This window comes from Mixophyes fleayi, chromosome 2 (assembly GCF_038048845.1).
Source record: "Mixophyes fleayi isolate aMixFle1 chromosome 2, aMixFle1.hap1, whole genome shotgun sequence".
Classification (NCBI taxonomy): Eukaryota; Metazoa; Chordata; class Amphibia; order Anura; family Limnodynastidae; genus Mixophyes; species Mixophyes fleayi.
In genome coordinates, this window is record NC_134403.1 from 331079965 (window position 1) to 331095887 (window position 15923).

The following is a 15923-nucleotide window of genomic DNA, read 5'->3' on the forward strand; positions in this document are numbered from 1 at the left end:
TAGTTGCCTACTCTGCAGGAATGTCCGTGAGACTTCCCGGTTCTGGCCCGTACGATTAGTTGGCTGGTAGGGGTGGGGCTTAGTTGCATCATTGCGGTCCAGCCACACCCCCCCTTCCCCACTATAAAAGGCCAAACTGACTGTGACACATTAGGGGGTGGGGCCAATTGAAATATCCCGCTTGGCCACTCCCCCCAAAAAAAATCACCAGCGAGATCTCCCCTCCTGGAAGGGAGATCTCAAAAGTTGGCATGTTGTTTATGTGGCCTCTTGTGTCTGGAGAGGTGAATTCAGGGGCGTTCACATGTAACTTCAGTACAGTAAAGGCACAGGGCGGGAGTCTCTATGGTGTGGCCCCTAAAAAGAGCAAAGAGGCAATTTCAATGAGCCCTGTACTGAACTAGGGTCTTTCCGGCACACCTGGGTCAGAGGGTTCTGGGGTAATGATGATTGTAAAAAATGAGGACCACTGGAGTAACAAATATGCCACTCCATTTTTCCATGCTATTGTAGGACTGAACATCACAGTAAGCCTGGCAGCCTTTGGCTGTCTATATACACTGTAGCTTGTGAAACCACAAGCACCAGCATGCCCATGGCTGCCAGTGGCTGCTGCAAAACGTAGTTCCACAATAACTGTAATAGAGGAAATAAGTTTAACGGAGACACAAATTATTAGCCAGTCTCAAGTCGCAAGTGAGGGAAAATCGCTTGTAATTGCTTGAGTGGCAAAGGCATGTCCTGATACACTACCGACAAAAGGAACACAGCACATATATAAGAACCATTAAAGGGTTCTACATTTTAGCTCTGTAAAGGTAAGTACCACTTGTCCTATTTATTTTTGCTAAATAGGCTCTGTGCGCTAACGTGATATCATGGTATTTGTAAATACAGTATAATTAACAGTTCATTTATGATGAAAGAAGCAGTGAGATCTAATTCCCAGAAATATTTTGTCATTCCAGGAGCGTTTCTCCTTCCATATGTGATAATGGCTGTGTTTGGTGGAATTCCTCTTTTTTATATGGAGTTGGCCTTGGGTCAATATCACAGAAATGGCTGTATTTCTATATGGAGGAAAATATGTCCCTTATTTAAAGGTAAGATGATGATTCTAATGCTGTTGTCGAAAATAATGTGGCTGAAAATAGTTACATAATCAGTTGGTTACGAAATTCAGAAATCCCTCATAGTTATCGATTTGCTTCCTGATAATCCATTTTCTGTTTATCCAGAAAAAAGTAGATATATTTTTTAGTTTATACTAGGTAAAGGAAAAATACGTAATAACTTGAAAATAGCAAACAAATAACAATTGTTATTCCAAGAGTTGTAGATACCAGCTCCTTTGCATTCCACAATTACACTACCGTTATGCTGCCCACGCCATATAGCCAGTAATGATCTGACCATAATTTTTCTGATTGTATTCATCCTTCTCTAGTCGGCAGATCATCCATATGTAACAGGCCTTCAAGTGACCACTGAATGGATAGAATTCACCACATTAGGCCACCAAATGTTTGCTTGGGATGAGTGGCGGAATCAGCCTCTGTGCATCTATACTGGGAATCATCCTACACATTTGGGGATCAAAGCCTGTCTTCCTGTCCTATGGACGTCTTTTAGGCTTCTCCATAGCAGTGCAATTGCCGTCAGTAACCCTATGATGTATAGGGGAAAGCATTAAAGTGCCCTATCGCCCTTTGATAAATTTGCACCTCCTTACTAAAAGGATTCATCATTGGATTTCAATAGCATCAGTATATTTATTCGCTGTATACTTTAAAGCATCGTTACCAGTTACATGGTCCGTTTTCACTGACTTAGTGCTGCCCCTTAGTGGAGCTCTGGGAACTGCATGTCGAAGCACTTTTTCCAGGGGCTCCTCCATTGCCGTTACTATAGTACACAGAAATCTTTTCCGTTCTGTACTTGAAAACGCCTGTAGAGAGAGCTGTAAGCGGGACGAATAAGACACTGAAGTGTCTGCGATTGCAACTTCTTTTTAATCTGTCCCGTCACACACCCCTCTGCATTTTCACACAGCCCCCAGCTTTTGGCTGAGTATTTCAGATGAACAATGGAGCCCTGGCAAAAATCCATGCTCTTCTGAAGGCGTCCTAGGAAGGGCGATATTTTTCAATGTATCTGGGAATGCATCTACACATTAGGCAACTGTTAATTTGTGGAGGTTGGCATTTATTTTGATTTGTACTGCTTAATTGTCTGCTTTCTCTGATTCCTCCCCAGGAATTGGCTATGCTATATGTATTATAGCACTTTATGTAGCATCTTATTACAACACCATAATGGCCTGGGCTCTCTACTACCTCATATCCTCATTCCGAGCTGAGTTGCCATGGACCAGCTGTAATAATGAGTGGAACACAGACAACTGTACCAATTATTTCCACAACAGTAGCGTAAAGTGGATCAACAGCTCTATCTCACCAGCAGAGGAGTTTTACACGTAAGTGCATGTAAGTGTTGTAAAGAATAAGGGACTGTGAAGGTATATGGTAGAGATTAACTACATTTTTGAACTGTGGAATAATTGCCTCATTCCACATTTGGATGCATAATTTCGCACATTTCTCTGGTGGAATTTGGTGTTAAGTATTGCATGCAAAACTGAATCATTTTTGCTCTGCCTGGACATCTCCCTTATGGTTCTGTTCTGCTTCACGACATATCGAAATGTGAAAAGCGGAACAAACTATAAAATTATGGAAAGGAGAGAACAAAATTGTGACAATGACAGGAAAAGAAAAAAATAAATGGGGGTTGGGAGAAGTAGGAAAATAAATGAAAAAGAAAGTGAAAAAAGAGACAGGAAAAGAGAATATGAAGAAAAATAAAGATAGAGGACATTATTATGGATTAACAAACACAAAACAAAAACATTTCCTCAAATTGTTAAATGGACAGTCCTGGTAGGAGGTGTAGATTGAGAATGAATTTTGGCATCCGAAGAGATGTCATCAACAGATGTTCAGTCCCACTGATAGTAAAAAAATATAATTACTTGTAGTAATTTTAATTCTGATACACTGAATCCAGATCAAGTTTAATGAATTTAAGCTGCTGTGCTACAGCGGTGCTGTAACTATTCCTGTGCTGTCCTGAACCGACTGTATTACAGTCTGATACAGTGACTCTGTTGTCAATCATACTTGCAGTTTGCTGGTCAGACACCACTTTATAAGTGTGTGAAAGACAATTCTAAATCTAAAGGGGATATAGAAATTATCCCAGTGATCAATGTGATAGCCACTAGACAGTGGTCAAAAACTCATAACCAGTAATAGTCGTATTAATTCTGCTACACCAAATCAAGATCAGTTGTATGAATTTCAGCTCCTGTTTTTATTGTTCTTGCAAGATTTTGTTGTGTTAGTCCTATTCCTAATTCAACCCCAGCCACACCACCACATAGGAGAATGAATTGACTGATGTTGTTCCCACTCTATTTGTAGACTATAAATGCAATGAAATTTAAATTTACAAATACAATGGCTTTTCTTGGAATGATGAAGCAGGTGCATAACCTGAAGATTGTATCATTCGCAATTTGCACCTCTGCAAAACGGCCTGTTTCACTGCGGCATTCAATTTGTAAAACATATCTTAGCAACGTCACTTCCCTTTATTTCATGGGCATGTGTGTGAAATAGTCCAGTGTTCCTAAAGTGCAAGTAAAAAGGTGTTAAAGGCAGATGTACAAGTAAATAAATGACAGCGGGTGGTGAGGGAATATTAATACACCAAGATTACAGCTTTGCTGTTTTACTGCATGATGATCGGAAGAATAAGTGGAGCAAACATAAAATGTCTTCAAGAGCCTGCATGCTTATGTTGCCCAATAATCTCACTGTCTGCAATAAAAGAGACATTTACCGTGATAAATAGGAAATAGAGATGTTGTGCTTATTTGTCTGCTATGTGCATACATTTTAACATGCACACATTAAAATTTATAATGCTTCTCTGTGCAGATGATTTGCACAACATATAGCACACATTGTCAAAAATAAAAACATTGTATCAATGTGCTGCTTAAAAATACATTCGGTCTACCCACTTAATTACAACTTTACATTATTTATCCTAAAATATTGCTTGTTTGGTCCTAATTTATGCCTTACATAAATCACGGCGGTAAGGGGGCATCCAGGCAACTTTTATTTTAAATGTACATTCGACTTTTACCGTACATGGGTTTATGGATGCAAATTAATGTTGTTCTGCTATAAACTTTGCCTAATTAGTGCAAAAGTTTTCTCTCTGTTAGGTAGTTCTTGAGGTTCAACCCTTTTTGTACCTTAAAAATACAAGTTGTCTTGCACGTTCTTTTGCTACACAAAAAGTAGGCAATTACAGTACTGATCATGTTATAAAATATGCTTAAATCCAATCAGATGAGCAAATTACCCATAATTTTTCACATGATCATTCCTGCAAAAAAATAACACGAGGCACCTTGCTCATAATTGAATTGTTCCCAAGGTGCAAGCTGCATTCATATTTTTTGGCCCTAAATGCATAATCTTACATTTATCCATATTGAAGTCATGTTGCTGCACAATATCCTAATTTATCCAGATATTTGTAAGAATAAGACATGTTGTATGGACTCTATTGAACATGATTTTGTGTCATCTGAAAGCACAGAGAAACTAATATTGATTCCATCATCTGCCTAATTTATAAATAAATTAAATAGCATTAACCTCAAAACAGAATCCTGGGGTATAGTGTTAAATCACCTAGAGTATGAACCATTGATAACTACTTTCTGGACTCAGCATTTTAGCCAGTTTTCTATCCAATTTCATAGTGTATATTTAAGTTCCTGTACCAATAGGGAAATCTAAATATACCACATCTACTTCCAACTCTGTCCAATTTCCCTATCACCTCTTCATGAAAAGTCGATTTGCTTGACAAGATTGGTCTTTCATTAATCCATGCTAGCTGTGTGACATTACATTCTAGAATGTATTCATGAATATGGAGCCAAAAAAATTCTCTCCAGTAGCTTTCCAACTATAATTTTAAACTAACTCGTCTATAGCTACCAACTAGAGACTTCAACACCTTTTTAAAAACAGGGCCAACATTTATTTTTGGCACCATTGTTATTATTATTATTATTATTATTATTATTATCGTAGGTTTGTAAGGTACCACAGTGCTCAGCAGCACCATAAAGTAGGGAAAACAGGACATACATCAAACAGGGACATACAAGGTGGAAAAAATAAACGCAGACATGAAAAGAGAACGAAGGACCCTACTTATTAGAGAGCTTATATTCTAAGTGGAAGAGGGCGCAGCTAAAACAAGAGGAGCAAATGTGGTTCAGAGTGGAGATTGGGACATTTGTGAGGGTGCATTAATATGAATAGTGTTTAATGGGAATAAGTTCAACTCTAAAAAATGAGATGGGTTTTCAAAGAGCATTTAAAGATTTGAAGACCGTGGGAAAGTCTGATTGACCATGGTAGAGAATTCTATAAGTGGGGAGCAGCACGGGAGACATCTTGTAGGTGGGAATGAGGCTGTTACCAGAGATGAGACAAGGCGCAGGTCAGAGGTAGATCTAAGTGGGCGGGAGGGAGAGTATTTTTATGTATTGCAGGGGTAGTGTTGTTGAGGGATTTGTAGGTATGGGTGAGTAATTTGAATTTGATTCTGGAGGACACAGGGAGCCAGTGTACAGATTTGCAAAGTGGTGCAGCAGATGTTGAGTGGTGAGAGAGGAAGATCAGTCTTGCAGCAGCATTTAGGATGGATTGAAATGTGAAATGTGGATATATGGGCGTCAGGAATGCCAGATAGCAGGAGGTTGCAATAGTCAAGACAGGAGATAATGAGAGAATGGATAAGAGTTTTGGTAGCATGTTGAGTAAGAAAAAGGCGTATTCTGGCACTGTTTTTAAGGCGGAGTGAACAGGACTGAGAAAGAGTCTGGATATGAGGAATAAAACAGAGGGCAGAGTCAAGTGTGACACTAAGGCAGCGTGCTTGGGAGACTGAGTAAATTGTGGTGTTATTGACAGTGAGGGAGATTTGAGGGCAGGTGCTGATTCTGGCAAGAGGGAAGATAATGAGCTGTCATAAATGTAGAGGTGGTTTTGGAGGCCAAATGAGCAAATTAGTGTCCCAAGAGAAGATGTTTACAATGAAAAAAGTAAAGGGCCAAGAACAGAGTATTGTGGGACCCCAACAGAGTGGAATGGAGGGAGGATGTACCAAAGGTAGAAACACTAAAGGAGCTGGGTAGGAAGTGAACCAGGAAAAAACTGCGACATGAAGGCCAATAGAGTGAAGGGTGTGTAAGAGAAGAGGGTGTACAATGGTGTCAGAAGCAGCAGAGAGGTCCAGGAGAATGAGTATGGAGAAATTAACCTTAGATTTTGCAGTAAGTTGTGAGAGCAGTTTCAGTGGAATGTATGGGGCATAAGCCTGATTGCAGAGAGTCGAGAATGGAATGAGAGGAGAGAAAGTGAGACTTGCATTTGTACACTAATTGCTCAAGTAGTTTGGAGGCAAAGGGGAGAAAATAAATAGGGCGGCAGTTGGAGAGAGAGACTGGATCGAGAGATGGTTTCTTTAGAATTGGTGAGAGGAGCGCATGTTTAAAGGAGAATAGATATGTGCTAGTGGAGAGACACAGGTTGAAGAGGGGAGATAGAGGTGGGCATGCAGTGAAGGAGAGGGAACAGAGAAGTTGGGAGGGAATTATGTAGAGGGCACAGGTTGTAGGGTGAGATGATGAGATGAGTGCAGAGACATTGTCTTCAGTTACTGGAGAGAATGAATTAAGGGTGAATTGGGGAGTGTAGGTATAGGTGGGTGGAGTGACTGGAATTTGACATGAGGAAATATCTTGTTGAATGGTGTTGATTTTGTCTTTGAAGTAGGTGGCAAAATCATGGACTGTGAGGGAGGAAGGGGGAGGAATTGCAGGTAGGCAAAGAAGTAGTTTAAAGGTGGCAAAGAGGTGACCGGGTTAAAAGACTGGGTGGATATTAGATATTTGAAGACTGTTTGTTTGCCAATTGAAAGGGCAGTGCTGTAAGATGAAAGGATGCATTTATATTGGAGGAAATCACCATACTAGTTTATAGAGACTCTTTAAAATTAGAAATAATGGCTTGGCAATTAATGAGCTCTGATGCTAATGTGGAAGTAAGCCATCTGTTCCAGGTGATTAATGAGCTGCCAAGTGGAATTTCGGGCCACAGTACAGCAGCTTCTTAGGACCACTTCCATAGCCTCTGACCTGGTTGGTGGCACATCCGACTACACAGGCATGTCAGGGCACCCAGGCAGGCCTGGGCTCCAATATATTTGTAACTTCTCCCCCCCTGTTGACACCCCTTGCTCCGATACATTTGGTATGGTGTCCAGAACATTATTATACAACATATATACACCAGAGGTAAATTTGAAAGAAATCTTTCATCAGACCTCATCAGACACATGTGTGTCCCTGGCAGCGGAACACGGAGGTATGGCCACATCACAGCGGGGGCTGCCCATTAGATCCCTCCCTTCCCCAGCATTCCCACCTACATGACAAACATGTTCTCGGTGAGATAGCAAGTCAGAGCCCTAAAATCAGGACTGTTCCGCTGAAAATGGGACATTTGGGAGGTATGCTTTAATAAGCCTCTTTTCTCATTGTCACTTTTGACCAAATCAGCATTTTCATCTAAAAGGGTTGTCCACTTTTTTCTATTTTTCACCTACCACCCATTACCTGTAGCTAGGAGACACTGAGCATTACTGAATGAAGGAGAACTGTATCTGTCTTGTCATCTTCAATAAAGCGTAAGAGAATGCCATATTGCTCTGCAGGTTACAGCAAGGGAGAACTGAATCTGTTAAAAGTGAACAACCATTTAACTCGTGATCATGTCACTCCCCTAACCTGTCCATGTGTCTATGAAAACGGATGCAAGTAGAAATGGCACATGAGATAATAAACGGAGAAACAACTTTTCTGTTGCACCTCTGCAGTTTTTATGGCCCCAACAAATTTGAAATCACTGTGTTGTTCTGCACAGGAAACCGACCTTCTTCCCACCGTTTCCGTCTATTCCATTTTCTCCAGCCGGTGGTGCCTCTTCTCCCATTCAGCACTTCTCTTGATTGAAGAGAGCCCTTCTTTCAGCCTTTCTTCTGATTTCTTCACGCTCCTGCACCTTTTCTGCAGTCTTCCCTTCTTCCGACATCTTCTTTCTTTAACGCAATGTCTTCTCTCCAGGGTACATCTCTGCCAACGAACTGGCTTCACGACGCACCTGACTGCTAAATAATAGCTGTCGTATGACCAAGTGTTCAAATGGCCAGAGGTGAGCCTTGATTGGCTTACTGTCCCAGCCACTGATTTTTTGATTCACTTTCACCAGCGCCTGCAAGAAAGAAGCACTTACCTGCACTGGGTTGCTGGTTGGGTGAGTGTACTTCTCTCTTCCTCTTCACCCTCATCATGGGCTCTTCATCCAAGGGGCACCGTCTCACATTTCCTCCTCCTTTTTTCCATTATTGTCTCCACAACTGACTTCTCCTTTCTGACAGCTGGGTCTAAGGGTTTCTTACCAGCATATCTGAACCACATCCACAGGATCCTCTTTGGTAACGCTCTCTTGCACAGGATCCATCCCAGGCCGTCATCTTCATCTCCATGGGCAAATACCAAGAGGTCTCTTTAAAGCCATTTGCTGGAACCTCCCATTCATCACGTACCTCCTCTGTGGCTCTTGGCTCCTCTTCAAAGGGTTGCGACATCCACCACTAACCAGCTGCGCTCTCCAGAGTACCTTCTTCTCTGTCAGGTACCTCCTCAGGTGTCTCTGCTTCCTGTAGATGCAGGTATCCTTGTCGGAAATCTTGTCCAGACAGGATGATCACCGGTGATCCTGGATCCAGTAGGCTCTGCTGATCCTTCCCTCCAGATTGCAGCTCAATGGCAGACCACTCTTCGCAGACTTCTTCATCTTCCCACTCTTAAAAGACCTTTTTGTCTTCTGGGCAGTCGAGTGCGAAGTGTCCTGACCACACTTCCAGCAGCACATTTCTTCCAATTTCAGCTGCTGGGCATGTCCATCTATTTTCTGTTGCATTTGCCGCTGCAAGCTTTTCTTCAGAAACGCTTCCACCACTTCCTTCGTGATGACAATGCTGGCTCCCTCGTACTTCTTAATGATCCGTTAATGACATGCACAAGTGCAGTGCAGATTCTGTGCTGTGATGTCTCGTGACCTGAAAGATTCCCATAAAGAAAATGCACCTGCACATGGGTCTGTGAGACTCCACCAGCTAGTCAATTACACACCAGCATGAAGAACTACTTGAGATTGACTTGTGACAAAGGGGAGTCCTGTTTTCCTCCCAATCATAGTAGTTTAGTGGTGTTTGTTGGTACGGATGTGTCATTATTGGTTTTTTTAAATGAATAACAGAGAGTGGGAAACTGACATAACATGTGAATCAAAACATAGTTTAGTTTCCATGGAACATAGCATATTCCAAACAGTATATAATGTCAAAGAGGAATGGATAAAGAGAAGAAGAAAAAGAAAGAGTGAAGAGAGAGGGGGAGGGAAGGGGGGAGTCACTGACCAAAGAAGTGTAGATAGAGGAGATAGTGATCCAAGACATAAGAAAGACAGAAAGTAAGAGCTTAAAGGCCTTCGAAATCCAGAGGGGTGATAGTCCAAGGAATCCAGACATTATTAAATTGGTTTGGGGTTTAGCGGAAAATACTAGTAATATATTCCATGTGATAGACTTGCTATATGCGGTTAATAATGGATGGGAGCGGAGGCGAGTTCGTTTTTTTCCCAAAAAAGGCGATATGACACCTATCCTAAGAGCCCTGGAGTTCTCCCCCTCGGCTGTTGGCCAACTCTGATGCCTGCACCTACTGTTTACCCTCCTCCGATGTGCCTGGAACTTTGGCTTTTGTGCCTCCTCTGATGACCATGTCCTCCTGACTCCTTTTCATTTTCACATGAACTTTGGACCCACCTGCTCTCTGGGCCCTCCTGTTCCCTGGACTTACCTTATCTTTGGACCCACCGGATCTCTGGTCCCACCTGAACTCGACCCATCAGACCACTCCTGCTCCTGTGACTAACTGTGATCTGTCTCATCTCACCTGTTCCTGTGTTCTCCTTCCTCAAGGATCCTGGTACCGGCTCTCTGTAGACCTCCATTGCAGCTATTACCATGTGTTTCATTTCAATTCACCATAGTTTCTCTTAGCCTTTATCTTAATTTTTACTTCACTTTATATTGTTTTTGCCACTGCCTCTCTGTTTTACTCCGTGTTTTACTCCGTTGTTTCACTCAGTTCCATAGTCCTTTTTTTCTGTTTTACACTGTTCTGTTAGTCCTAAATTCTGTTCTGGTCCACCATGATCTTCCATTTTTTGCTGCCCTCACTTCTGTGATCCTCCCTTACCCCTCCTCCTGCTTCCTCTGCCCCTTTCTCTCGCTCCCTGTTCCCCTGTCCCTGACCATGCCGCCCCGTTCGTTTCCTATTCCCATACTCTCCCCTCGCCACCTTCACTTGCCCAACTCTCACTGTCCCATCTCTCACTGTCCCATCTCTCACCCTCCCCCTCGCTCCATCAACCTTGACAATCTTATCCACATCTCCCCACTTCCCTCCCTCCCCTTCTCATGTGCCCTCTGGAACTCCATGTCCATCCGTAACAAACTCTCCTCCATCCATGACCTCTTCATCTCCAACTCTCTTAACCTTCTTGGCATCACTGAAACCTGTCATACTTCTTCTGACACCATCTCACCTGCCGCTCTCTCCTATGGGGGCCTCTCCTTCACCCATTCCACCAGACCGGATGAGCGTCCGCGAGGCGGAGTGGGTCTCCTCCTATCCCCTAGCTGCACTTCTCGGGTCATTCCCACTGTACCTTCCCTCTATTCCTCCTCCATTGAAGTACACTCCATCCGTCTCTTCTCCCCCATCCACCTCCACTTCTCTTATCTACCGTCCCTCTGGCCCCACCTCCCTTTTCCTTGACAACTTCGCTGCCTTTCCTCTGACCTTCCCTTCATCATACTTGGCAACTTTAGCATCCCTATTGACAACTGCTCTGACCTTGCCTCCATCAAACTTCTTGCCCTTTCCACCTCCCTAGGCCTCACTCAGTGGACCTTGTTTCACACCCACTGTCTTGGTCACTCCATTGACCTTGTCTTCTCTCATCTCTGCGATCTCTCTGAATTCTCCAACTTTCCCTTCCCACTCTCTGACCACCATCTCCTCTCCTTCACTCTGTCCTTCTCCCCTGTTCCCACCTCGTCTAAAACTACCCTTAATAGTTGCAACTTTGATGCTATTGACCCTACCTCTTTCTCCTCTCTCGAAACTCTCCTTTCACCTCTTCCCTCTCTGGTCTGCCCAGACCAGGCATCCTCTCTCTACAACCTCTCCCTTACTACTGCCCTGGATGCTCTTATCTCTCCCATCCTTAAAAAACCTAATCTTGACCCCACCTCTCTTGCTAATTATTGCCCTATCTCACTTCTCCCCTATGCCTCCAAATTACTTGAGTGGATTATCTGCAGCCGCCTCACCAGACACCTCTCGGACAATTCCATCCTCGACCCTCTCCAATCCAGTTACAGCCCTCTCCACTCCACCAAAACTGCCCTGGCCAAAGTTACTAATGATCTCCTATCAGCCAAATCCAGGGATTACTTCTCCCTACTCGTCCTCCTCGACTTCTCTGCAACCTTCGACACAGTGGACCACCCCCCCTCCTGCTACAAACTCTTCTCTCTCTTGGCCTCTCTGGATCTGTCCTCACCTGGTTCACCTCATACCTCACTAACTGCTCCTTCTCTGTATCAACATCTGGTTCTTCCTCCACCCCCTCCCCTCTCCCTGGTGGAGTCCCTCAGGGCTCTGTTCTCGGCCTTCTACTCTTTTCGTTCTACACCTCCTCCCTTGGTGCTCTCATCTCCTCCTTCCGTCTTCAGTATCACCTTTATGCTGACGACAATCAACTCTACATCTCCTCGCCCAATCTTTCCTCCACCCTCCTCTCTCGTGTATCCGACTGCCTCTCTGCCATCTCCTCCTGGATGTCCTTGTGCGTTCTCAAAATTAACATCTCTAAAACTGAACTCATTGTCTTTCCTCCCTATAGACTCCTCTCCCACCATGACCTCTCTATCATTGTTAACAACACCACCATCTCCTCTGTCACCCAACTCTGCTGCCTGGGCATTACCCTCGATTCCTCTCTCTCTTTTGCCCCCCACATACAATCCCTTGCCAAAGCCTGTCGCTTACAACTACGCAACATTACCTGCATCCGGCCCTTCTTTCTCTTTACTGCGTTAGCCTGCCTGGAGTTTCTAAAGTTTTGATATTTTTTGTTTATTGTTCAGTAATATTTCACCCTGTATAGTCTACTCTTTATGCTGTGTACGGCGCTGCAGAACTTTTGTGGCGCTTAACAAATAAAGGATAATAATAATAATAATTGAAGGGCACTGAGAATATGTGTGATGAGTTTCCAAATGCGTTTTGAAATTGTAGGAATTGAGCGTGGAAGCAGGGAATAGGAGAGAGATGGAGGGAGAGAAATCTGAGTGATATTGAAAATTAATTGATCGATAGATTCCCAGAAGGAAAGTCATTTCGGACAGTGCCACTAGATGTAGGACTGGGTACACACGTGTCCACACAGGCTCCAACACATCTGAGATGTGCCCGGGTATATTAAGTGGAGGCAGTGTGGGACCAAGTACCAGGGATAGAAAATCTTACAACAGTTTTCACTTATTTTAACACACATAGAAGTCTTATATAAGTTCAGGCGAATTTTGTCCCACTCCTCCAGGGTGAGCGTCTCCCCCCATGTTCTCTTCCCATTTAAGTTTGTGGGGAACTTTTGGGGGGGCATGTTGTGTTTCAAGATGAGGCAGTAGATGGTAGATATGAGACCCCTTGAGGAGGATCGAAGAGAACAGAAAGAGACCAATGGAGAAGAGATGGATATTATCAACCTTGTGTCGGATAGTATCATATAAGTGTTGAAGTTGGAGGTACTGAAAAAAAACAAGTCAGTGAGATGCGAAAACATCTGTATATCAGCAAAAGAAGAATTGAAGGGGAGCTAAGTCGGTGTGAAAGTTTTTGCCGAGACGCGTCCAGTGAAAGAAATGGACTGGGTGAAGTACAGGGGTGAAAGAGGGATTGTGCCATAGAGGCGTCATACGCCAAGCATTGGGGGCTAGATTGGCAGATGGGTTATTTTTTATGGGAATATTTTATTTTGTTTTCTCCCATTTGGACAATGATGGGTAAAATGACAAAAATAACAAATTAAATTTTATTTCCTAATTAGACTACAACAGTTTAGGAAAGAAGGAAATATAATATTTTCTCTTTCTGGGGTAACAAAGGATCGGGACAATCTCCAGCGCTTTTCAATGCTTGGAGGTTAGGCATGCTGTTTTTTGTGGGACCAATCCCCTCATAAAAAGACTAGCCCTGCACTGAACAACCTGCCCCCCTTTTTAAAGTGGCACTAGCCCCTTTTTCACAGTAAGAACAGGACACTCATGCTTGTGATCTCCCTGACAAATAGCTCAGGCAGTTTAGTGCAGGGTCTGGTTGAGGGTTTGGGGGAAGGGGCATATGTCATACATTTTATTTTTTTTATGATTATTTTTTTTTAAATTCTTTATTTAAAGAGGAAACAACAGGAAAAATACAATCAACACGCTTAACATAAAAATATTAAAATTCAAGATGTCTCCTCTGTTTTAAATTTTTATAACGGTGGGGAGGGGAAAAGAGGAAGGAGGGGTGGGAGGTAGAAAGGCACAAATACTGTTAACAATATTCCTAATAAGTAAATAGGCAAGCGAACTTGGAACATTGCTGGGAAAAGCTAAGCCACACCGTTACATTGACTACCAAAAAGGAAAATAGCATACAAACATTACTCACCAGCAGCGCGCCACATCCAGCCTGGGGGGTCCGGAGGCGGCCCTAGAGCTATATTCCATCTGCAGGAGGGGAAGCCGTATTGGATAGGCAGCTACGGCTTTCTAGTAATAACCACGGGGCCCACACCTTATCGAAATTATATGATTTATCATGAAGGTAGCACGTTATACTCTCCATGCTTGCGACATGTCCAATGTATGACCGTAGCTCCTGCATAGAGGGAGCCCTAGGGTCTTTCCATTGTTTTGCTATTAGAGATTTAGAAGCCGCCAGAATATGGGAAATAAGCTTGTTAGAAGGCGCGCTCTCATCAGGTATAGGGCGAGAGAGAAGGAATGACCAGGGGTCCTTATTTATCTGTTGTTCCGACACAGAGTTTATAAGTGTAAGAACCATGTTCCAGAAAGGGACTATACCAGGGCAGGTCCACCATATATGTAACATCGTGCCTCTCTGGCCACATTCCCGGCAGCAGCTCGGAGTGACCGCAGGAAACATTCGAGACAACTTATCAGGGGTATAGTACCACCTATAGTACACTTTGTAGGCTGTTTCCTTAATTAATGTAGAGATCGAGCTCTTGGCAATCCCCTCCCTGATCTCCTCCCAGCATAAGTCGTCTGGAGGAGGTCCCAGGTCATTTTCCCATGCTCATGTCGTCCTGGAGTATCGAAAGTACAGTCTATGAGCCAATTATAGATCTGGGAGATAATCCCTTTAGTGAGAGGGGAATGGAGACACATACACTCAAAAGAGGTCGGGGCCCGGAGAACCTCCTGGGCGGGCATAGACATGGCGAAGTGTCGGACCTGGAAGTACTCAAAAAAGACCGGACGAAACGGTTCAAAGCCATGATGAAGCTCCGACATAGAAGCCCAAGTCTGATTGACCACCAGGTCCAAAACCACCTGTATTCCCGCCCTTATCCAATATACATTTTTTATTTTTAACACACAGGGCTTTGAACAAATATGGCTTCAAATGCATTTATCCCTCTCACTTTCATGAATTATTTGAGTTATGAACAAACTATATTTTAGGGAAAAAACTGAAAAGTGTATTTAATTATTATGGTTGGCACTGTAGGGTTAAGAGGCTGGACTTTGATTGGACATTTATTGTGGAGCTCCTAATTATTTTTTTGCTTCCTTGCACATCCAGCGCACTTTCAGTGTGCAGAGGATGCTGATGAAGGAGGAGAGCTCACCTTACTATGTGCTGGTTAGATAAAACAAGTGATTTGTGGTGCGCATCAGATGTATTGTGTACATGAGCTCCATAGCGTTCAGTCTCTCTACATTACCAAGAATCTATGAATTTTGTGGATATTACATTCACAACCCAGTAACACTAAGACTGTATTGATTGATGGTCTCCCTCCTGCTTTTCAGTCGACTTGTGCTGCAGATAAACAAATCAAATGGTCTCCAGGAACTCGGTGGGATCAGTTGGCAGCTTACTCTCTGTCTATTGCTTATCTTCACTGTGGTATACTTCAGCATATGGAAGGGGGTCAAAACATCTGGAAAGGTGAGTATGATATAACAAGTGCCCACATATATGAGAACTTCCATTTTCATTTACAACTAAAATTAGGGTGTTTTTTTCCTAACGAAGTGTCTACACCAGTCTCATTGGTGCTTTACTAATGAGTTTACAACACACCATAATTATGATCATATCACTTTTTACTATTTTTTTTTAACAACCTTTCACTGTGGACTTTATATAAATGATGAGGGGTGAGGATACAGAAGAAAAAAAGAGGCAAGTAATAGAGGGCGCAAACATGATACTACACTTGTATATAGACATTTAAATAATTAAAACAAATCGAGTGTGTTGAACTAGTCAGACATTGATATTTTTACAAAGATAAGTGGATATTATGAAATTGTTGCATGAGAACAGA

General features: G+C 42.9%; 1 protein-coding gene across 1 annotated transcript in view; it reads left to right on the plus strand.

Annotated features, from left to right (window-relative positions):
• SLC6A4 (solute carrier family 6 member 4) overlaps nucleotides 1-15923 on the plus strand; it is a 101635-nt gene that overhangs the window by 55892 nt on the left and 29820 nt on the right. Inside the window, exons 3-5 of the mRNA XM_075196880.1 lie at nucleotides 969-1103; nucleotides 2257-2476; nucleotides 15403-15541. Of these exons, the coding sequence (XP_075052981.1) occupies nucleotides 969-1103; nucleotides 2257-2476; nucleotides 15403-15541 (494 nt within the window). The remainder of the gene's footprint in view (nucleotides 1-968; nucleotides 1104-2256; nucleotides 2477-15402; nucleotides 15542-15923) is intronic.